General features: G+C 47.3%; 9 protein-coding genes across 9 annotated transcripts; 4 read left to right on the top strand and 5 right to left on the bottom strand.

Moving 5' to 3' along the window:
* Positions 1-22: 22 nt before the first annotated feature.
* On the top strand, positions 23-1,437 carry PADG_05080 (uncharacterized protein; the record flags this gene model as incomplete). Its single annotated transcript, XM_010762191.1, has 2 exons — positions 23-434; positions 635-1,437. 2 exons carry the CDS (start codon positions 23-25, stop codon positions 1,435-1,437), a joined length of 1,215 nt encoding a protein of 404 aa, XP_010760493.1.
* A 703-nt stretch (positions 1,438-2,140) lies between these two features.
* Positions 2,141-4,148, top strand: PADG_05079 (uncharacterized protein; the record flags this gene model as incomplete). The annotated part of the gene is made up of 3 exons (XM_010762190.1): positions 2,141-2,174; positions 2,244-2,563; positions 2,637-4,148. The coding sequence occupies 3 exons, from the start codon at positions 2,141-2,143 to the stop codon at positions 4,146-4,148; spliced, it is 1,866 nt and encodes a 621-aa protein (XP_010760492.1).
* A 165-nt stretch (positions 4,149-4,313) lies between these two features.
* On the bottom strand, positions 4,314-6,788 carry PADG_05078 (DNA repair protein (mre11); the record flags this gene model as incomplete). Its single annotated transcript, XM_010762189.1, has 2 exons — positions 4,314-6,673; positions 6,773-6,788. The coding sequence occupies 2 exons, from the start codon at positions 6,786-6,788 to the stop codon at positions 4,314-4,316; spliced, it is 2,376 nt and encodes a 791-aa protein (XP_010760491.1).
* A 660-nt stretch (positions 6,789-7,448) lies between these two features.
* PADG_05077 (uncharacterized protein) lies at positions 7,449-11,012 on the top strand (the record flags this gene model as incomplete). The annotated part of the gene is made up of 2 exons (XM_010761962.1): positions 7,449-7,836; positions 7,945-11,012. 2 exons carry the CDS (start codon positions 7,449-7,451, stop codon positions 11,010-11,012), a joined length of 3,456 nt encoding a protein of 1,151 aa, XP_010760264.1.
* A 907-nt stretch (positions 11,013-11,919) lies between these two features.
* PADG_05076 (uncharacterized protein) lies at positions 11,920-13,753 on the bottom strand (the record flags this gene model as incomplete). The annotated part of the gene is made up of 5 exons (XM_010762188.1): positions 11,920-12,807; positions 12,930-13,214; positions 13,314-13,419; positions 13,521-13,648; positions 13,745-13,753. 5 exons carry the CDS (start codon positions 13,751-13,753, stop codon positions 11,920-11,922), a joined length of 1,416 nt encoding a protein of 471 aa, XP_010760490.1.
* A 1,566-nt stretch (positions 13,754-15,319) lies between these two features.
* PADG_05075 (uncharacterized protein) lies at positions 15,320-15,876 on the bottom strand (the record flags this gene model as incomplete). Its single annotated transcript, XM_010761961.1, has 2 exons — positions 15,320-15,525; positions 15,618-15,876. The coding sequence occupies 2 exons, from the start codon at positions 15,874-15,876 to the stop codon at positions 15,320-15,322; spliced, it is 465 nt and encodes a 154-aa protein (XP_010760263.1).
* A 590-nt stretch (positions 15,877-16,466) lies between these two features.
* PADG_05074 (exocyst subunit EXO84) lies at positions 16,467-18,598 on the top strand (the record flags this gene model as incomplete). The annotated part of the gene is made up of 4 exons (XM_010761960.1): positions 16,467-16,646; positions 16,715-16,856; positions 16,938-18,207; positions 18,265-18,598. The coding sequence occupies 4 exons, from the start codon at positions 16,467-16,469 to the stop codon at positions 18,596-18,598; spliced, it is 1,926 nt and encodes a 641-aa protein (XP_010760262.1).
* Positions 18,599-19,345: 747 nt separating this feature from the next.
* Positions 19,346-20,252, bottom strand: PADG_11872 (uncharacterized protein; the record flags this gene model as incomplete). The annotated part of the gene is made up of 2 exons (XM_010762284.1): positions 19,346-19,964; positions 20,128-20,252. The coding sequence occupies 2 exons, from the start codon at positions 20,250-20,252 to the stop codon at positions 19,346-19,348; spliced, it is 744 nt and encodes a 247-aa protein (XP_010760586.1).
* Positions 20,253-20,896: 644 nt separating this feature from the next.
* On the bottom strand, positions 20,897-21,618 carry PADG_11871 (uncharacterized protein; the record flags this gene model as incomplete). Its single annotated transcript, XM_010762283.1, has 2 exons — positions 20,897-21,399; positions 21,429-21,618. 2 exons carry the CDS (start codon positions 21,616-21,618, stop codon positions 20,897-20,899), a joined length of 693 nt encoding a protein of 230 aa, XP_010760585.1.
* Between the last annotated feature and the right edge of the window lie 1,300 nt (positions 21,619-22,918).

Below are 22,918 nucleotides of genomic sequence, written 5' to 3'. Positions count from 1 at the left end.
CCGTGGATAATCCTCAGCTGTGATGGTCCAAGTGGGAGACCCGCTGCATCCGCCGCGTGTCTGTGGCTTTGGGGCCGTCTCGAACCCCGAAACAGCGAGAGGTGCCTGGTTCGAATCCCCGGGTCGCGGGAGACTCTCGGCCAATAGAGTCGACGGAGCCGACAAACCGGCTGTGTCGGCCGTTGGAGTGTCTCCTCCCCACACTCGTGCGAGTAATCCACGATTGCTGTGGCGCGCTAAGCCCTGGCCTGGACCCTCGAGGGAAGCGATTCTGCAGAGAACAGGCCCCCCGGAGATGGCGGCGCCAGACAACACCCCTCGCTGCACAGTGCCCAAGGCGGACTGGCAGGTCGACTTTTTTATTTTACTATTTTACTATTTTACTATTGTTGCTGTTGTTGCTGTTGTTATTCTTGTTTATAATTTTTTGATCTGTATGTAATGTGTTCCTTCTCGGTTTCATTCCTCTAGATAAATAACAGGAGTCGAACTTGTCACATGCTGTCGAGTGTAGAACCGTAGCCATCGATAGATAGTAGATAAAATTTTGAAGGATGTTTTATTAACACCCCATAATTCCCCGACTCCTTCACTCAGTTGATAAAGCTTCTTCCCCACATGATATTCAATCTAGATAACTACTGCTGCTGCCCTGAACCCAGTAAAATGGTCGCCTTCTTTGATTCCATCCCCGAAGATCTCAAACTTTGGCTCCTCTCCCAGCCCGTCTTCTTCGTCGCATCTGCCCCCTCCATCGCTGCCCACATCAATCTCTCCCCAAAGGGTCTCCCATCTGCCTCTCTCGCCGTCCTCTCCCCAAACCATATAGCCTACCTCGATGCCAATGGCTCGGGCAACGAGTCAATCAGCCACATCCGTGAAAATGGCCGCATGACCATCATGTTCTGCTCCTTCGATTCCGTCCCCCGCATCCTCCGTCTCTTCTGCTGCTCAGGCACTGTCATCGAATGGGATCACCCCAGATTCCACCCAACGCTAGACCGCATGAAACCCCACGTCACGCACTACAACCCGGACAATTTCCCCGGAACAAGGGCAATCATCGACCTGCACGTCTTCCAGGTCCAGACTTCCTGCGGCTATGGCGTCCCCCGTCTCGCCCTCTCCACCGACCCTGACTCAAATGCCCCAAGACCATGTCTCTGCGACAGAGACACCATGGCCCAGTGGACCGCTAACAAGATCGCTTCCAACAAGCTGCACGCCTGGCAGGCTGAGATGAACTCACACAGCATCGATGGCTTACCCGGCCTGAGAGTCGCCATGCGTGATCGGGCCAAGGGGAACCCGGTCCAGATGTTGCTCGTCGATCTGCGTATCTGGCTCTGTAGATATCGGAGGGCGACCGAGTTGGTGGCTGTCATGTTGTTTTCCGTTATAATTACAACTGTTGTGTTGAAAGGTTTATCTCTGTAGGTAACTAGTTACTGTAGTGCTGTAGTGAGGTGACGGTGACGATTAACTAACCATAACTAGTTAACTGCAATCAACGAATGAACATATAAAGTTACTTAAGATACATATATATATACATCTTGGTTACACTTGTCCCAATATCCTCCAACATGTATATAGTTATGTCTCACTGACATCATTGACACCCATCTCATACGTAATGACCTTTGTGGGGTACATAAATAGTATTCAGAGTCCGGGACGTAGTTAGTTATTCCCCCCATAGGATAGAAGTAGCAGGACATCCTCGTGGTCATTCTTATTATTTTCCTCTACCCCTCCCTCCCTCCAACCTCCAACCATGCCGAGGACCGAGATGCTCTCTCGGCATTCTTCAAGTCCACGTAGTTAAATAATAATAATAATAATAATAATAATAATAATAATAATAATAATAATAATAATAATAATAATAATAATAATATTAATCCAATATTCAATATACCTTACAAAAATAGCCCAACTAAAAGCAACCTCGTAGAAACTGCAATGATCAGTCTACCAGCGCCTTATAATGAATATTTTCTCAGCACAATTCAATCTGGCATCTAAATGTTATTTATAAATCTATATGGAATTGACCCATCTATCATATCACCTAACAATTTAGCACACAACGTTCCATACATGTAAACCGTTCCTTCATCAACTGCCAGACCCCGACATGTCTTCCAGAACCCGTCCCATTCGCATAGCCGGTACGTCCTCTTAATCCATACGTGTGCAAATAAACACCTTGCGTCCTCAATTCCCAACTAACCCTCCAGGCGCCTCCGGCTCGGCTTCCGACCGCCGTCATGCAATGGCAACCTTCGCCCGGAACCACCCACAGGACCCCATCGACGTCATCATCTCCGACTACATGAGCGAATACAACATGGCCACTGCAGCGGGTAAACGTGTGGATGGTGGCGGTGATAGCAAAATACCCGCATACGATCCGTCGTTTCTCGGGGCACTAGAGCCAGCACTGGAAGATCTAGCCCGGTACGGCATTAAAGTCGCTGTCAACGCCGGCGTGGCGGATACACCGGCGCTGTATGAAGTTGTCGAAGGGTTAGTTAGGAAGAAGGGGTTGGCGTTGAAGGTTATTATTTTTTTTTTCTTCTCTACCTACCTCTCTGATTTATACGTGATTGGACTCAAGAAAAATAAAATAGGTAGCGTGGATATCCGGCGACGAAGTTCTCCCCACCATCCGAAAATCCCTTGCGTCTGGCTCCTCCCCTTTTAAAAGTATATACACTGGCGAGTTGCTCGCGGATTGGTCTTTTGAACCAATATACGCACAAGCATACCTGGGTGGCCTGGGCATCGCTGCAGCTTTGGCCAACGGTGCAGACATTGTCATATGCGGCCGCGTATCTGACGCTTCACCGGTTATCGGCGCGGCATACTGGTGGCATAACTGGGGACGGCATGAGTTGGATAAATTGGCCAATGCATTTGTAGCTGGCCATCTGATCGAGTGTAGCAACTATGTCTGCGGTGGAAATTTTACAGGGTTCAAGTCGCTTGAGAATGCTGCTGGAGATGGCTGGTCTAACATCGGTTATCCAATCGCGGAAATCTCAGCTGGTGGGGAAGTCGTTATAACAAAACAATCTGATTCTAGTGGGGGAGCCGTGACCGTTGATACCTGCTCGTCACAGCTGCTATATGAGATCCAGGGGCCTTGGTATTTCAACTCAGACGTCACCGCAATTCTGGACGGCGTGTACTTCGAACAGCTGGGAACGAACCGTGTCGCCTTGCACGGTGTCAAATCTGCGCTGCCACCACCAACAACAAAGGTAGGCCTAACTGCGCGGTGTGGGTATCAGGCCCAAGTATCCTATTTCATGGTCGGTCTCGACATCCCCGCAAAAGCGCGCATGCTGGAAGCACAGATCCGCCGTCTTCTCGCGCCGCACTCGAAGAACTTCACCGTGCTCGATTTCACGGTCCTAGGTAGAGCGCCGGATGATCCGAAAGACCAGAACAGCGCGACAGCGACTATGCGCATACTCGCCCAGGCGCGGGAAGAAGATCACTTGGCCCCGCCCAGGTTCCTAAAGCTTCTCTTAGACAATATCATGCAGGGTTACCCGGGAGCCACCTTCGATTTGGACGTGCGTCAGGGCTTCCCAAAACCCGTGTTTGAATACTATGTCACGCTTATCCCGCAAACGGACGTGCAGCATCAAGCACACCTCCCCTGGCTCAATAAAACCATCGACATAGCGCCCCCGCCCGAATCAAAGGTCTGGCCCTACCCGCAACCTTCGCAACCCACAACAGCCAGCCCAGCCAATCTTTCAACAGATTTTGGACCGACCACACGTGGTCCACTGGGCTGGATTGCGCACGCTCGCTCTGGTGACAAGGGTTCCGACGCGAACTGCGGCTTCTGGGTGCGGCACCAAGATGAGTATGAGTGGCTACGGACGCTGCTGTCGACAGAGAAGGCTAAGGAACTGCTGGGAGGAGAGTGGCGGGAGGACCGGACGATGAGCATTGAACGTCTCGAGCTGCCTGCGATGCGCGGGGTTCATTTCTTGTTCCGCAACTTGTTGGATCGCGGGGTTGCGGTGACGAAGACGGTGGACTTTTTGGGAAAGAATGTTGCGGAGTATTTGCGGGCGAGGTGGGTGGATATTCCTGTGAAGTTTTTGGCGAGGGGAAAGTTGTGAGGGTGATAGGTTTAGTTGTCTAATTAGATATTGTGTTGATATATTCATGTGGCTATGTGTAGAATGAGAATCTCATATGTCATGTCATGTAATTTTGCATCGGGTACAGATTTGACATCCTACACTCGAAATATTCCATTCATACAAATGCAGGGTGTGGCATGGTTATCTCCTTCTCGAGCTGCGTAAACTGCTAACAGGTGGCGCAGGATCAAACGCATCGTCGTCATCATCATCATCATTTTCAATATCGTCACTTAGCACACTGGCACTTCGCGTGGCGCGGCTGGCCGCGGCACGACTCGGCCTTTTGCCAACCAAAAAACTTGTGCCTGTGGCTGCGCCTGTACCGCCTAGCGTCTGGCTCTGGCTTGCCTGTGAGCGCGCAAAAGAGTGTGTTGATTGGGACTTCTTTGACCCTGTAGCTGCGGAGCTGCGAGAGTGAGCTTTTCTAGTTGTTGTTTTAGTGGTGGCGGTGGAAGTTGAAGAGGTTCGTCTTCGCATGGGCTGCTGCGCACGGGTTTGTCTGACAAATAGGGAGTCAGAATCACCCTCGTCATCTTCACTGATGTTGTCTAGCGGAATTGGATCTTCTTGCTGCTGCTCATCGTCATCCTCATCGTCGTCGTCGTCATCCGACAACGCTGTTTGACGGCGACGGCCGCGGGTACTTATGCTGGTACGGGCAGTGGGGATGGTTGCTTTTCGTGGATTTGTAGCTCGTGCAGGAGGAGACTTTGCCGTGCTGCCTCCTCGACCTCTGGTTCTGCCTGTTGCGGACGCCCCTCTCCGGGGAGGAGCGCCCTGTTGCTGATTGTCCTCGGCTTCGTTATCTGAATGAATGAGTGCACCAGGCTGGTCTTCCCAAGGTCCGTCAAACTCGCTGTCCCAACCATCAGGTTTCGGTTTGAACCTTCTTGCCCCGCGAGCGCGTCTTTGGCTACCTTTTGCGAACATTTCTTCTAGCTGAGCTCGGTATTTGTCCATGGCAACTTGAATCTTACTTTGCCCCTCTCCGTAGCCATAATCCATGTCATCTTCATCCTGCTCTTGGTCGAGGGCTAATAAGTGCTTGATTTGGCTCTCCAGGGACTCATTCACAAACATTTCCATCGCGTGTTTGTCGTCTTTGTCAACGAACTGGGATACAGCATCCCCAAACGAATTTTGGGGGAGAATAGTCAGGGACTGTGCCATTAAGAACTCGCGAACCAGCTTTTCTACCTTGACTGAATCAAGTGAAGAGAGATGCGAAATGACCCCCTCGTCTGGAGCGTCTGTCTCACCGCGTCGGAGTCCTGTGACAGTCTTCTTCTTACGATAAAACTGGACAACATCATTGACATTGGCAACTTTGCCAATAAATCGATTCGAAAACCGTTGAGGATTTTCGCAGTCAAAGCTGCCCCCATCAGGTGACGAAACTTCCACTCTCAACCGAACGAGAGGTAGGGGGATCTCAAGTTCTTCATTATCTGGGTCATCTTGTGCCTCGATCCACTCTTTTTTTGCCTCTTCGATCAGCTCTTCGACGATACCCATTAGGAAACGTGTCAGTTCTGTCCGGTTGTTTTCCTTCCTCCCGAGTCTTCGTGCCTCTTTTTCTTCATGGAGGACGATCTCCCGCGTGACGAAAGGGCGGACTGTTTTTAGCCGAATTGGTTCAGTTTTGAATTCACGACCTGTAATACTGAGGATAGCCACTTGTTTAGATACTGCTTCCCCAGGAACAAGCGACGTAGCAACCGAGGAACCTGGCTGCATAACATGGAAATTTGTTTCAGGATTCAAACGAGGTTCGATGAGACATTCATGTTCATGGCCCCAAATAACAAGGTCAAGGAAATCGGGCAAGAAGTTTTCAGGCAGATAGCCTGTTTCTGTATGTGCGTGATGATTTTGGTGTACGCACATTAGATTGAACCAGTCGGACTTCTGGAGCGAAGGCTGGAAGAACTTCACTTTCCCGTCTCGGAAAGTTCTAAAAAGCCGTTCATCTCTTACGTTGCTCATGCCGTACAGTGCCAACTTTGTTCGGCCTTTTTGGAGGAGGATGGGCTTCACTTGGATATTGTCTGATTCTGGAGTACGACCGTAGTAGTTAACAAGACCAGAAACCTGTAGGATATCAAGGGCGGCAAGATGACCCTCGCCAGATGGGTCATCGTGGTTCCCGTGGATAGAGAACACGGGGATAGCAACATTGATATCCATATCCTCATAGTTGACGTGATTGAAAGCGCCCTGGAAATTTTCGCTTGCATCGCTTAGCATCTCCAGTTCGCAAGGCTTGTCGCCATAACAGTTCATCCGTAGCGATCGCATGACCTGATACATGGATTTCCGAGATGGTTTGTTCTCATGAAAAAGATCACCGGCTAGGAGCACCATATCAATGTCACGCTCTTTGGCCAAACACATAACTTCATGGAAGCTCTTCCAGCTATCGTCCCCACGAACAGGGTCGCGCTCATTGTATCCGACATGGTTATCTGTTGAGACTAGGATACGGATTGTATCCGCAGCTAATTTTGCATTTTTGTATCTTTGTCAGCTGCACAGTCGTGCGACGTAGTTAAATGCTGCGGTGGTAAAGGAATATCGATATTAAATGAATGTCTTACCAGTGAAAGCAGGCATTGTTAGATTGGAAATAAAGTTAAGGGAAATGGGAGAGTTTCGAATTTTTGCTACTACGAACAAGTATGTGACCCAATAATATATATATGCCCGTCCACCAGGTATTACTGTATGTATGGGCGAGTCTAGAGGTTCCTTGGAGGCAACCTAGTCCGATCTCGCTCGCTGCCTGAACAACGGGGATTCAATTCCTTGGGCCATCCATGTTGAGAATGGGCCAAATCTGTAAATAATGGCAATATCGGCACCCCAGAAGCATATCAGAGACAAGGAACGAGAAGCAGTCTGACATGTTTTCTTTATATATTAACTAACATATCTTGCCTAGTGGTATCGTGGTGTCGTCTCTACTCTACCTGCGTTAAAGAAGTTTCACGTACGGAAACGTGTGGTCACGTGTAACTACCGTGTCGGTCGCACTGCTTACTCATCAACCCTTGACTAACTATAACTAACTAGTTAGTTAGTTAGTAAATGGATTGAAGCCCATCTCCATGGTGTTCTCTTTCCCCTCTTCAACAACCATATACACACATATCCCAGAATACGCACGATTCAAGCACACGCCCAAGGCATTCTCTCTTAACGCGTCGATATTGGCTGATCCAGAACCTTCTGGCTTAGTCCTATACTTTCTCCCTCTTCTTTTCCCACCTTTTTATGCACCCAGAGCCCTCCCGAACTTTTCTCCCTGCAACCAACGAAAGCCAGTCTCCCCTATCTCAGCCCAATTCTACCCAATATGGACTTCGACAGCATGATGAAATCCTCCAGAACTATTTCTCTCATGAGAGTAGCTGGGACGGAAGTTGCAATCCCAGCCCTGCAGACGCATCTGATGGCGCTGGCCCAACACCTCTACCAAACCAAATTTCGCGACAGCCGAGCCCCACCGGGCCAGTGAAGTCTGTGTCTCCTGTAGATCGCATCATCAATCATGAGAATGCCTTCAATCCACCTTCGAGGAGGGCTAAAGAGTTCGAATTCAGAGTCTTCCCTTCTAGGAATAATGGAATCAGTGGTCAAACTCTGGACCAGTTCCCTAATGGTACGTTCATATGGAGATGATATATGCATATCTACATACGTAATATCTAAGCGTCCCGGTGCCTTTTCGGCGGGTAAAGCGAGTGTATCCCACTCTAACTAATTGCAGAGGTTCTGACCCATATCTTGTCTCACCTTCCACCTTCGTCGCTGTCATCAATGAGCCTTGTTAGTCGCCGATTCCACAACCTCGTTACCACCCCCCATGCCTGGAGAATCGCATTTTCACGCTATTTTCGAGGTCCAGCAAGCCTGAGTGCGGATAGAAATACGGATGACTACGAGCTTATTTTGGCACAGAGGCGTGCCTTTTGCCGATTGACAGCTCTAGCATCTTGGCGAAATGAGTACATTTTCAGAACCAGACTGCTGCAAGCTCTTTCTCGGGGCAAACCTGCAGAATTAAAATCCTCTCTACAGCTTGGCTCACCGAGACAGCAGCCCGCTCAGAATTCGAGATCTGTATTTACGTACAGCTCGATGTGCATGTATCCCATTACCCATGTTGACGCAACTTTCGGATCACCGCTGAACAATAAGCCTCCTCTCTGTATCCATGGTGCAGCCGAACAAGGCGTTGCTTCTATGAGTGATCCTAGCTCTGGAAAAACTGGAATTGGCTCCTGGGGTCTATCCAGTCGTCAAATTTTTAAACACTTTTCAGATATTTTCCCAGGAGAAGCGGGGTGGGGTCTGGGACCTGGTAACATGGTTGGGATGCCCAATGTTATGGATGTAAGCCAGCCCTATGGAATGGTGTACGGAGAAGCCTGCCCACAGGGTAGAATCTATTATTTACCGTCAAATGAAAAGCATGGTCGTTTTTTGTCTGGAGAAGACGTCACTCCTCAACCCCATCTCGGGATCCCCAGTATCAGCACAATCGGCACTGCGATCTGCTCTGTCTGGATAGCCAAATCCCCCCAAATACTCAAGATAACAAATGGCCTATGTGGCATTCTTTGCGGTTCCTCATTGGGCATCCTGACTGCATATGCTTTAGGACCAAACCCTTCATACGATCAGCGGTTCGAACGTGGCCAGGTAACTGCCAAATGGGTTCTGTGTCCCGGAGTTCCTATAATAGCGATCAACGTGGATGAAAATTATTCTGCCAGGCGCTACACTCAGCAACGAATTTGGGCTGTTATCTTAAATGCCCTAGGGGAAGCGTTTTACTTGACGGATATTCCACATCAGCCAGCGTTGAAACCCAAGTCCAGCACAGAAACTCTTGAGCGTTTGGCTTGGGAGACTGGAAGAACCGTGCGTTGGGAACTTATTGAACCTTCCCGGCGAGTTGCACGACCCGATCCTTTTAATAGACTTATGGCGGATGGTAGCTACAGTCCAAGATCCTCCTCGAATTTCATGGGACTGATCTCAGATCAAATCTATGCGGAAACAAAAGAGATAGAGAACTTTCTTACATTTAAACCAAAACATTTCAGAAAGGTGTGCGAAGGTTGGGACATGAGACGAAGGTTGGAGGTTGACTTTGCTGGCGACAATTATCGTAATTCTGGAGAGTCCGTTGTTATCCTCGACTGCGGGTTTGGAGAAAACCGGACCTCCTCTATTCGAAGATACTTGCGGCTGAAAGGGCCTGCTCCTACTTCTCAGTTGTCTGACGAGGCGGACCCTTCCATACCTCGGCCTCAAACCCGATCAATTTTTGGTGGCAGGTCGACCTCCAGTTCATCAGTGTTTTCGACTCCGTCACGGAATTCCGAATCGTTTTCGGGAATGGATGCCCCCGTTACTACTCAGTGGCGAATGTCGGATTTTGTTTTCGATGAGCATAAGCCTCCTCAAATCACCACTAGCGCCATGGATAAATCGACTTTTGCGCAATTGACTACGTTTGAAGATCCTCTACTTGGCATGTGTGGAGGTTCCGCGATCTCATCTAAATTATCTTTTCCTCAAACGCAGTCGAGCCAAGTATCGTCTCCAGCAGATATTCCGGGAGAACGCGCTTGCTATATGGCTATTGGTACCTCCACGGGGTCACTTTATGTTTGGAATATAAGAGCAGCAGCTTCTCAGATGCCAGATATCACAAACAAGATTTCACCGATTCGAATTATCCAGACGGATTCCCCACAGGTATCTTGTGTTGCTCTGACATCTCTGTATCTCGTCCATGGTGGGAGCGATGGCTTAGTTCAAGCCTGGGACCCGCTCGCCTCGTCCATGCAACCGATCCGCACGCTCAACTCTCGTTTTTCATCGGGAGCTCGCCGCCGTCTTGTCCAAGCCGAGACATCAACGCAAGGGGTGGGCCACAACTCTTTTGCTGCAGGTGCGATTTATTTGGATCCTGACCCAACAGTGCTGCGCGGCATAGTCTCTCTTGGGAGCCATCTTCGCTACTGGTCATACAGCTCATCAGCAGCCGATCAATACAAGAGCACCAAACGTCGACTACGCTATTCACGTCGAGGACATAACTCTTCCTCTGTCACCCAGCGATTTACAAGTAGCGGCAGGGGAGCGCTACAGGACTACATTGAAAGTGAAAGATACGAGCTAGAGCAACAAAAGAAAGCTGACCAAAAGGAAAGAGAGCTTTTGAGCGGCCGGTTTGGTGTAGACCTTCTGGGACCCGATGCTACTGAAGAGGACTTAATTGCTTATGGGCAAATGCTGAGCGAGGAGTCGTATACGAGTGATGAACGCAAGAGGAAGGGTAACGAGGGTGGTGTGGAAAGTAGTTCTTCGAGTGAAACTATAACTCCAAACGAGAAGTTTGACTCAAACTCAAACCCAGACGCAACCTTGGCCTTTACGACCTCTTCGTCGCCTAGTTTCGAAACCGTTGCTGAAGAGTTAGATCCTGATATTGCTGAAGCGATTCGTTTTAGCCTTCTCGACGAATCTTTTGCGTCGTCATCCAATGCTCCATTCAAATTCATGAGCTCGTCTGGGAACAGTATATCTAGCTCCTACCCTTCCCCAGGAAATGACGAAAGCACTATGGAACGGGAGCTTGGCGATTTGGAATTTGCCATTCAGCTGAGTCTTGCTGACCAAGAGGGTCGTGAAGGGAATGGTTATACTGACTCTGGCTCTGTTTCTGCTTCTTGGGGTGAGGAGGGAGACTTCCCCGCTTCTGAAACGGAAACAGACGTAGCATTGCCTAGTAAAGGCAAGGGGAAAGCCAGCACACTGTAATATGTGGTGGGTGTGTTTTGTTGTCCAGTTTAACTCGTTTTTATTGTGTTTTATTGTGTTTCATTGTATTTCCTTTCTGCTTATTTTCCTTTCTATCTTCCATTACTGCTCGATTCCCAAGTATATGAGGGTTGAAGCGGACGTTTCGTCATTTTGATCTTTGAGTAAAACTCCTAGTTTTCTGATTTAATACATAATCCTGCACGCTTCTCAACAATTTGTAATTGAATTATATCCTGTTGCTTCTCCCATCCTAATATTTTTTCAACTTCTATGTATTTCTGGGTGTTGTTGGTTTGTTGCATCAAATTCAGGGGTGTGTCAACCGGAGTAAAAACTTATTTCCATCATTGCTGCAGATCGATTTATAAAATATTAACGTGAACATCAAACTCCCTACTACTATTTTGTCCTGGGACCTCGCCATGCCAAGGTTCCGAACGAAACGAAGGCAAATGAGCCTACAGATTTCACTAAATTTAACCATGTCTTTGAAGTGTATAAAAAAGAGGGAAAGAAAAAATACAATTGCTAGAGACATGTTCAACTAGCCTCTATACGCTAATGAACAAGTCATGGGAGTCTTCGTTCGAGTTATTAAAGTCGGACGGTCAGGGAGGGATGGGATATCGTGAAATGACACCTTTACGTTTTGTTCAAACTGCAGGGAACAAAACATACCGATCTTTCCAGCCATCGGTTATACCAATGCATCCTTACCTAGTTACCTTATGGGAAAATTCGGAGATAATACATGCAGGGAGCAATTGGGGTCAAAGAAAAGTGGCCCATAGGGGAATATATGAAATGAGAGGAATAGAAGAGAAACTGAATTGACTAATACAGCTGGAGAATCGCGTAGAGGAAAAAGGAGGAAAGGGGCAAAGAAGAATATTCATGTCGTCCTCTATACCATAAGCAGAGTCAATCCAACCACAGCAGCAAGGATAGAGAGAGCATTGGAGGTGGACAGGGTGCTAGCAGCGCCCTTCTTCTTCTCTTTTACGGCACCGGGTGCGCCAGAGGTCTTCTCGCCTGGAAGGTTTGACTGGAAGTCTTGGAGAACTTTGATGGACAGGTTTTCCAAGATTACACCGTCCTTGTTATACACCTCGAATTTGACCTTAGTGTTTTTGACTTCGACGAGATTGCCCTTGTTAGGGTTTTTGATGCCATTCTTGATCATCTCAGGGACCTCTTCTGGAGCTTTTGGAATTTTGAAGTCGTTCTCGAAGTGTTTGGTGTCCTTGATGAGGTCAGGAGAGCATTTGGGAGGTTTGATGCTGGTCGCTGCTGGGTCAAGAGATTCGAGGAGGGAAAGGTCGACTTTCCTGTACTGATCCATCAGGTTGTCGTAGTCAACAAGGATAGTGGCGGTGTTATTGGGGTGCAGTTGAACGAGACCGAAGTCGTTGGATTCTTGGGAGTATTCATAGAGCAGACCGCCCCCCATGACCTTTGTCATTTCCTTTCCATATAGAGCACCCACTTCGGTGAATATGCGGGGCTGGACTTTATTGCAGCCATACTCGGAGAAGAAGACGGGGAGGGAAGTCTCGGCGAATTGCTCGACAAGTTTGTCATATCCACTGGTGGTGAAGGAGGCATCTCCGCACCAAGAGTAGGAGTTGAGACCGAAGAAGTCAGAGAGGGATATGTCAGAGTCATCAATCTGGCAAGACATGTATGCCCAGGTATCCGCCAGGATGTTACGAATATCGGCAGCGGAATAGCCAACAGGAATGCTGCGAGGAGCATGTTTGGAGATGTACTCCTTAATATCACGTTGGACAGCCTAAGGAGGTAGACAGAGACAGGTTAATGTTGAATTTAATAAACAAACAAATAATTCCCTAAGGATCGTATTGTTTGGGGGGGAGGGAAGGAAAAATCCACGGGGATATATAACAAACTTACGCGAATATATGCAGGAACCTCCTTGACAGCATCTTCGTTGATGACTTCATTTCCACCAAAGAAAGCCAGGGTATTGGGATAGTCCTTGAAAGCTTCCACAATACCGAAGACGCGTTCCATGTAGCCTTTGTGGTATGTGGAGGCTGGGTCGGCACGGTTCAAACTCTGATGGGCTATGGGCGAATTGACATCGAGAATTAGATAGATGCCGGCAGCATTGAAGATAGAGACGCAGAGGTCATGGTTAGTAGCGGGGTTGAGGTTGTAGATGCGAATGGTGTTGACCTGGGTGGCATTTTTAATTAGAAAATAGACATAGACATAGACATTAGATTGATCAATAAATATATAACAACTAGATATTGGAAATACGGGGAGACAAACACCCAATCGCTGGAGCAGAGCAGCATCACGCAGACAGATATCGCCGTCACTGAGTGGATCAGCTCCACCCTTTTCCTTGTAACCAGCAGCTCCGCCTGGCTGGTAACTGTAAAGTTACAACGATCTTGTCAGTCAACCAGTGAATCCCAGGGGTAAAAGGGGCATGCGGGGGAAGGGCGGGATTAACTCCAACGATGGATTGCTTACTCGACGCCAATGATCTGGAAACGCTTTTTGGAGACAGGGTTGACGAACTGAGAGCCTTCGATGCTGATGGGGGTAACGGCGTGAACAGTGGATGCCACCAGGGCAAAGAGCACCGTAAAGGATCGAAGCTGCAGAGACCCAAAAAGCGGATTAAATATTAGCAGACTCTCATGCGGATGTCAGTGCCTGACTGACTGCCAGTCAATCAGTTGCAGACCACATACGAGAGTCATGATAGTTATTTAGTTAACTAGCTGGTGGAGTGAAAGATATGATAAGCGACACTTGTTGCTGTCATGGGCAATGTGGAGGGAGGCTATCAAAACAGAAGAAAATGAACGACAAGAGAGTTGAAGAAGAGAAGAGTTGAAGAGTTTTGAGATCGAAGACGTTCGTGGTTTATTCGTCTGTTGAACCCTGGCTGCAGCAGGTAACTAATTAACAAGTTAAGCAATTAGCTGAATCCGGAGCAAAACTGGTCACCCAAGCAGTTAACTAGTGAGGTTAGTTAACTAGGAGTCAAGGAAGTGGTACAGTGGAGCTGGTTTTCTCTGCCATAGTTAGTTAACTATGGGAAACAACCTTCCTTCGTGAAAATACAAAGATGTGGATATTTGAATAAAGGGACGGATTAAGGAAATGAGAATTACAAGAGGAAGGTTATCACATTTCAATATATAGTTACCATTTCATGTTCAATCTTTAGCTTTAACTCCTTAATACAGCGTTGTTAAATATTGTAATATCCCCCCCCCCCCCCCCCCTCCCCCCTCCTTTTTCTCTCTTCTTCTCTCTCTCTTTTTCCCCCTCTTTTCTCTTCTCTTTCTTTTTCGCGGACTGTCCAAGAGTCTTGGGTCCTTGGCTCGTTTCGATTCTGCTGGCTGTGGCGACCAAGTGTCCGGTGTCCGTGTGTCCAGGGTTTCAGCTTAGGACTTAGTTCTCAGTTATATCGTCGTTTGTTGGAAAAGAATAGTTAGATACTTCCAGAACTCAAACAGATAATGGAACAGAAAGTCTCCCAGCCAGTTAGCTAGTTAAGGGGTGAGTAGGTATTTGGTATGTAACCCTGCGCACTTCAACTAAGGGGCCCGCATCCATGGGGATAGGTTGCGATTCAGCTGAAATAATAATACAACCAATGAACCAATGCCGCTTCACATCCCGTCTAAACATGTAAATGTCATTAAAATATAGCTGAACAATCCACCCTTCTCCTTTCTCTCACCCTCAATTGGAGGATGATGGAGAAGGGGAAATTGCAAGACAACACGCAAAAGACCGAAGAGCAGAGCCCTGGTAACTTTGGGAGACAGCAGAAGGTAGTAGTTTTGTAACCCCGACCAGAAAACAAAAAGAGAATAGCGAAAATATAAAGTGGTTCACCCCGTTGCCCCAAAGACCAGTGCCAGATGCAAAGTGTACGGTGTGTGGCGGGTGTTTTGGGATATACTGTAGAATACAGACAAGAAACAAATATACAGTTTATGGGGAAGACAGGAGAGGTCAGGCCGAAAGGAAACTAGTGGAATCGACCAAAGGAATATAGTCGTATAAAGGGAACTTGAAAAGGGGAAAAGAAAAATACATGAGTTCTCCCCGCCAAGAATGAAAGCAGAAAAGTAAATAAATAAAAACAAACAAACCCATCGTTATTTTGCGATAATGTGGAAATCCGAGTCGAGAGGAAAGAATGAAAAAAAAAAAAAAAGGATACCCCTCTGTTTGAGACAGAGTCCATCCAAAGTATAATTTTATTCATATCAAAAGGATCGATTTTGGTATTGACATCCGTCCCTTATTTATTCCACCCCATGATAATCCGACCCGCTACCACCGCTGGTGAAAGAGCCCAATTGCAGCGATGTGTCCTGGCCCACCATTTCAGCCAGGATTTCAAGCACGTCCTTGGGTACAGTGTTGTCGTAAATGGCAATGAGGTCCTTGGGTTGCGGGTACACCTTTAGCGCCTTGTAGAATGCAAGCGCTGCTTCGAGGTTACTCGTTCCTGAATTTTGTTTTATCCACCGTGAGAAAGGGGAATTTCATTATCTCACAGATGCTTGTGTGTAAAATATCAGAAGAAGAAAAAAACCATACCTTGAGCGGCTAATTGCTCTCCCTTAGAAATCTGGCCCATGAAGAATGCCTCCTTATCTTCTGGATCTGAGGGGAAGCCCTCTTCCTTTGCCTCCTGCAAAGCTTGTTTAATCTCAGCTATTTGCTGTGCGCCTTTGGCTTCTGATTGTTCGCGGACTACTCTGGCCAGTCGTCGGTTATCTCGCTTAAGATTCCGTCGGAATTCCGCATCCGAATGCCGTTTATAGTCGAAGTAGATGGCATAAGCTGGAGGACACATGGGATTTGTTAGTAGGCTGATATGTATAAACCACTCGACTGGTACACTGCTCCTCCGCCAACCTCTGGTGAACGCGGGAACTGTATAACTGCAAATATCAATGGTTAAGAGAGAGATGCATCATACCAAGAAAACCAGTCAGAATAGTTCCTGCTGAGGCAGCAATTATAGTGGTCGTCTTCATATTTTGGAGTTGTGAGTCCTTATAGGATATCCGGGCGGATGATGTCTACGTATAAGACAAACCAGTTGAGAAAACGGGAACAGTAGCGGTTTGAGGTCAGAGATCAGGGATCAGAGGTTGCAATCCGCAATTGGCAGCAGGGATGTTATACAGGTGGTTAAGCAGATGGCTAAAAGATAAAGAGAAGTACTTATGTTCTCTTTATTTCTCCGTTGTTGTCGTTGCTATTTGACGTTTTACTTGTCTCTACATAAATATTTTTGGGAGAGCGAACCAAGCATGACTAAGCCGGTGCTTATTAAGCCCGGTCCAACCCAACATCAACATCCAACACCCAAAAACTCAACTCCTTTTACAAACTAATAACAAACTACACCTAAATACTTGGTTTTGATGATATAAGAGTATGGAGGGAAGGGGTTTGACTCTGCGGAGTAAATTCCCTACCAGGCCTCAGATCAGCGCTCCCAAACCCATCTCCGACTCTCGCTCCGCCGCAGGCGGCGGTAGACCTGCTCCCGCGGGTATTGCGACAGTCGGCTCTTCCCCACGAAAAACACAATCAAGCGGTGCCACATCTGATCTCGTCAAAAGGAGGTACTCCACCAGGTACAATCACCTGCCCAACTTTGCGGATATCCCTGATATTCCCAGCCTACCCCCTGGCGCTGCGCCTTTGATAGAGCCGCACAACAGCAATGGTCTGCAACGGGCAAGGAGCCTCTTCCCGGCCCAGGTGAACCCCTCCGTGTCGACCTGAATACTTTGAGGGATCCCACTCTGCCAGTGGAAAAATGTATGTTCAGTCTGCAAGAACCTACATTCATTCTTGTCTGTAGGCAATTGAAATTCTAAAAACCACCGCTAATTGAGCCAGATGTCACCACTCTTTTGGCAAATGCATCCGAACAGGAAATATGGGAGTATCAGAACCAGCTGTTGAAACTCAAGAACAGAACGTCTACTGATCTACAACAAAATGTCTATCGGAATCGGACCCAATTTATAAAAATCAGTAAGGAGGCCGAGAAACTGAAGGGGGAGATGAACACGCTTCGGGACCTCATGTCCGAACTTACTGCCGCTCTGGGCCAGGCAAACGCTACAAATGGCACAAATTCTATTTCCCCAGGATTCGATGAGGCCTCTCCCGCGAAAAGACATACAAATCGAAGCTCCGTTGCCAACCTCGAAAACATGTGGAACGTACAGCTTCAAACCCTATGGAAAACTGTGGAGAGATCCCAAAAATTCCTGCCCGCCATACCCGGCCGCCATATTGTACTCGAAACAGGCCAGTGGGTTGAACTGGACTCGGCAACATGGAAACCAAAACGGCCTGTCCATCTTGTCCTCCTCAACGATCATCTCCTTGTGGCCGCCAAAAAAAGGAAACGAGTTGATCCGAATACCCATAATATGAAAGGTCCTGTTCCAACAAAACTAGTTGCGGAGGAATGCTGGCCATTACAAGACATCGACATGATTGACCTTGCGTCCAACCTAGGCCCGAACGGCGTGGGCCCAGATGTGGAAGGCAGTGGAATTCCGAACGCTATCAATATCCGGTATGGCCAAAAGTCGTTCACCTATCGCAGCGATCATCGGATTGGCGCACCTAAAAACGACCTTCTGATGACTTTCCGCAAAACACTCGAGGATCTGCGGAAGATCATGCGCACAGAAACCGAATTCAACGCCAAGGCTCCAGACACCTCGAGTAGTAACCTATCTCTATCCAGAAGTTCCCAAATCTTTGACAGGAACGTATTCCGCGATAAGCTCGATATCCTCATCGACGTCGACGGGAAACAGCAAAATATGAGATGGGTCGAGGGCCAATTGGACGAACTCGATATTGATACCGCGCTCCAACGTTTCGACGACGCAGTGTCACGGGTGGAACAACTGCGAAAGCTCGCAAAGAGCTTAAAGGGAAACCTGACAGCGCAGGATATCATCCTCTCCAGGATTGACGAACGAGCCACCAAGCTGGCGGAGACTATACTGCGAGCTTTGGTGGACACCAATTCGTTCCTCACAGCGACCAAAACAAAGGTTAGCTGGCTTTCCCGTCTAGGTTTTGACGATAGAGCACGAGAAGTTTTTTTACACACTAGGACAGAAGTAATCACGAAGCATGCCCGGTATATTTCTTCTCGCTTCCCAATACATGAGAATTTTTTCGGCTAACTATTATCCAGCCAATGTGTCTTCGAAGGTGACCTGCGCCTGTACATTTTCCAGGTATCTTACATCTACTTCACGCTAATCAAAAACACCATTGCCATCTACCAGCAGTGCTTTCCTGCGCCCATGACGAGCGCTTGTATAAAATGGGCCAAGCAGCACCTTGACGGTTTCAACGCCATTCTTTCCCGACAGCTGAGCAGCGTTGAACCCGAAAGCTCCGTTTGGCAAGGGTGCATGGAGACTGTGCATGATCATGTCATTTTGTTATTGGAGGTTGGAGTTGATTTCAAGGATTTGGTGGGCAAAGGGTTGCCTAAGAGAACGGGTCCGGGTATATCGTCTTAAATATCCAGTCCGTCTGGAACTCTAGGGGTAGAGGTAAGGCATTAAGACGTCGGATTCTTTCTCTATCTTTGGTTGAATAAACTTCGATGCCTTTTCTAAATTTGGCTAACCATCTTTTTTGATTCTTCTCTTCTTGATCTTCGTTCATCTAAGAAGGAAGTCGGTCTTTTTTTCATTCCCCTATAGCCGCTTTTGAAATATCGATTGATTGCATTGGCTAACATATGGCCTCTGCACCGTTCACCCACTCGTGCTTAATTTTTTGATATCCTTTCCGTCCTGTCCTGTATCTTTCTTTCATTGTATGTAGCTTATTTCTACAAGTACCTGCGCATAACCTAACTACGAAGTATTTAAAGCGTGGGAGAAGCCTATATATATTTGATATGTTTTATATTGGGGCACAAGTTTAGTGGTCTAAACATGTTCATATATCTCTTAGAGATCTATGGCTACCTTAGTTTCCAATGCGCCTGCCATTCTCCTGGGGTATATATCCACGCATGAAGGACATGTCAAAATAATAACAATAATAAATAAAAACGTAATAAAATAATAAAAACGTAATATAATAATAATAATAATAATAATAATAATAATAATAATAAATTAGTTACCTACCCCTTGGATATAAATTGCTCATTCTCCTATCTAAACTCAAGTTGACAGAGTCCAGATCAGCAACTCGCGGTCACTTCTTCTGCTGGATATTCATATTCCATGAAACAACCACCTTCTTTTACCCTTCTAGTTAGGCCTCCAAATATTTTCCCATGCATGTACCGCGACAGCTTCTTGAGCTTTCAACTGGCCAACCTTGAAATTCATCACCAGCGCCAATTCATTGGGTGTAACAGGTCCCGTTGCTGTGCTGGCTGGTGTTGGAGGCCGCATCCAGTGACTCACGATATCAGGGACTTCCTCCTTGATATGGCTGATGACAACCAGGGCCTGATGATCTGCAATGCCCGTGTAGCGGGCTAACTGTGACTTCGAATCCGCTATGGAGTTTGGTAGATGCCACACATCAGCGTAGTTGAGCTTTCTCCTGGAGCCGCTACTTTGAGCGAGCTGCTTTCCCATTTCAAGGAAGTGAAAGCATTTGTCACGCAGGAAGGACTCCATGCCGGAAAAAGCTTCGTCGAGAATAATGAGGTCAGGTCTGTGGATGAGGGCCTGGAGGAAGAGAATAACGCGCTGCTGGGCGACTGAAAGGGAGGAGAATTCGAGGAAGTTTGCCCACTTCGTGGATGGAACCACTTTTGGGGTATTGGTTTCGGTATTGGAATTGAGAAAGTCTGCCCAAGGGATAAAATCTGGGTTTAGGTTTGCCTCGAAAAGCCGTAGAACAGAATCAACGTCCAGGCTTCGTTAGGGGTTGAGGTTCGGTTTCGAGAGGAATGTCTCTGTCCAAGCTGATTCTATGGAGGCGCGGATGGAGAGATGTTTGGGGAAGAAAGCATAGATCTCTGGAGAGGAATGGCCAATTCCAGATTGCAGGTGGAAAATCGAGATGATACCAGGCTTACCAGGTTCGGGCAAACGAGGGCGGCCAAATAATTTGATAGGCTGCGAATATGTCTGCGGATGGTCCGAAGTGATCAAGGAGATGAGGGTCGACTTTCCCGTGCCATTTAGGCCAAACAATCACCATCTCTGTCCACGATGAATAACCCCGCCCTTTCCTTATCACCATCAACTTCTTGGGTCCAATTTCCTAATACCACCTTACCACCATATTGAACACGCACCCCTTCCATTTCGACAAGTAGTTGGCCCAAGGGGGGCTACCCTTTTCTCTACTTTCTCTGGTTGTTTATAAAGCATTCCCATTTCGTGTAAAATTTGAGCATAGACATCAAATTGACCATTTTCACGTAACTACTGGAACTTATTATATTCCCTTTTCTCTGATAATGAGAGGGATGCGAAAGCGCGTTCCTCATCCTGGCTTTGGGGTACTAGTTCAACCCGGCCGGAATGCGCCAAACTAGATTCTGGGTGTCATGGGCTCTTTTCAGCAGCTCGCTCCATGAATGAAGTTTTGACCGGCCGAGAGGCTACAGCTTTCAACAGCTGAAGTGTTTGAAATACCACACCCCCCCCGGGGGGGGCACCTTGGAGGAGAAGAGTGTGATCCAGGCCCAAAATTACCACCTTAGAGACCCATCCAGGAATTTGGTTCTGGACCATACGGGGGCCACCGCGTAATGTGGTCTGGTATAATAGACAGGACAGGGAGGGCACTATGGACCGATCCAGGCCCACTGTGTAACGATGAGCATCGATTTCATATATTCAATCTTGGGGGTTGATTGGGTGGGAAGGGGGTAGGCTTAACCCACTGAAAGGATCATCCAGAAAAAGTACTTCTGGTTTCATAAGTACTGCCTTTGCAATCCGCTCCCGCCTTGACTGACCGCTGCTTAAATTCGACACAGGTAAATCAAGAAGATCGTCTAATTGTAAATCTTGGATTGTTTTATTAAAATACCTCTTGCTCTTGCTTTCTGAGCACCCAATGATTGCATCCTCCAAAGGCCTAGCACGCACCCCAACCTCTAATGCTTCTTCTCGCATCAGTGGGCATTCATCCTGCTCTAGCTCTAATGAATTTAGAGACTTCTGACCCTTCAAAAACTGAAGAACAGTAAAATCCGTATCTTCCCATCTCCTCTCGTATCGTGCACTCAAATATGAGCCACGAACGTATCCAGCAGCACTTTGTATCTGGTCACCATTAAAGCCAACATACTGGATTGCTTGAGCGTGATCCCGTACAAGAGAACCATCAGCTTGTGCTTCATGTGACGAAAGGTATGGATATGACCGTGCTGTTGGCGGAACACAGATATAACGACCACGAAAAACGTCGAGGAGAAGTCGACTTGGCCGACGACCCTATCACGACGCAATGTTCCAAGGACGAGGACAAGGACAAGGTCCATGTAGACTGCGCTGGCGGATACAACGGACGGGATAGAGGGCGGGATAGAGGTGACTGTTCCGTTTGGAGACATGGAGTCGACGAGAGGAGCCGTTGTGGGCTGTGAGATGCACCCCAGACAGCATCCCAAGACCCTTTGGGAGCTCCCAGGAGTTTCCGCATGGATATCGCTGCCAGGTTGTGGATGTGGATACTGTAGTTGCCAGCCAGCGACGGATCCCAGGCTAATGTTAATGGCCTAAGGAGAACACCTCGAGAGATTATTATTTGCCGAGTTCATTGAGTCATCTTTAACAGTTATTGAGTTAAATTCTCGACCCTTTGCTCAGGCATCCAAACCTCATTTAAAATTGAACCCTTAAGTTAGCGCTCCCAAGCAACATTGGCCAGTCTGTCGGGACCAAGTAAATACGATCGGCCATTTGTGACAACCGCCCAGCAAGCTTGAACGAGCGCAAAAGCTCCTGGCCGCGAGGTAAAGTATTGGGAGGGAGCAGCGCTTTGAATTTTATGGCGTCGAATCAGGTTAATCGAGACGATTTCGATGCGTGTGAAGACTTGCTGTGTGTGCGCAAGGTTTTCAATAATAACAATTGTTAATAGCGGCTCTGTGCAAATCAGCCTTAGCCCGGAATATCACGAGCTGCGTTCTACTTAACCCTTGTGAACTCAATGCAATGCTCCTTTGGTTGTGGGCGGAGCTTTTTGGCTTCTCCCTCGGTGGATACTGAAAGAGTTAGAAACAGTAGGACCACACAGGAGAAGGAGGTGTCGAGTCGTAAAACTGCGTTGTAATGACAGCGAAGTTGAAGGGTATTGTTGAAGGGGAGAAGAGTTCGATCTGATATTTGCCTATACCAGTTGCAGTGCCAATGTTTCCACATAACTTATATTGTTGTTGATATTTCTGTATTCTCTCTTGTTGCTTTGCTTCTAGATTTCTCGTTTTTGACTTTTGTGGTCTTGAGCTCAGTGCTTTATAGGTAATATCAAATCCAAGATATAATCACCAAAAAAAAGGGGGAGGTGGAATTCCTAATAAATATCTTCTGGAAGGCACTGAAACCACATCGCAAAAAAATAAAACAAAGCTGTTTTCAAAGTCTGAAGTCTGAGGTCATTTCTAATTCTATTCTCATCAGGATTACTCTGCAGAATTTTCAGTAATTGAACTAGCTAGCTGTCAAGAAAATCAACAACAGCAAGCATGTAACAATGTAGTTATTCAAGCATCTCTCATCAACCCAGTGATGATTATCAAGAATAATTTCTTTTCACAACCCTTCCATAGGCAAAAAATTCACAAAAGTAAGTGAAACAGACACAGAAAAAAGAATGGAAGAAAGAGGGGTTTAAATTTGACACCCCTCACT

This window comes from Paracoccidioides brasiliensis (assembly GCF_000150735.1).
Source record: "Paracoccidioides brasiliensis Pb18 unplaced genomic scaffold supercont2.5, whole genome shotgun sequence".
In the NCBI taxonomy this organism is placed as follows: Eukaryota; Fungi; Ascomycota; class Eurotiomycetes; order Onygenales; family Ajellomycetaceae; genus Paracoccidioides; species Paracoccidioides brasiliensis.
This window is presented reverse-complemented; position numbering and strand designations above follow the sequence as displayed.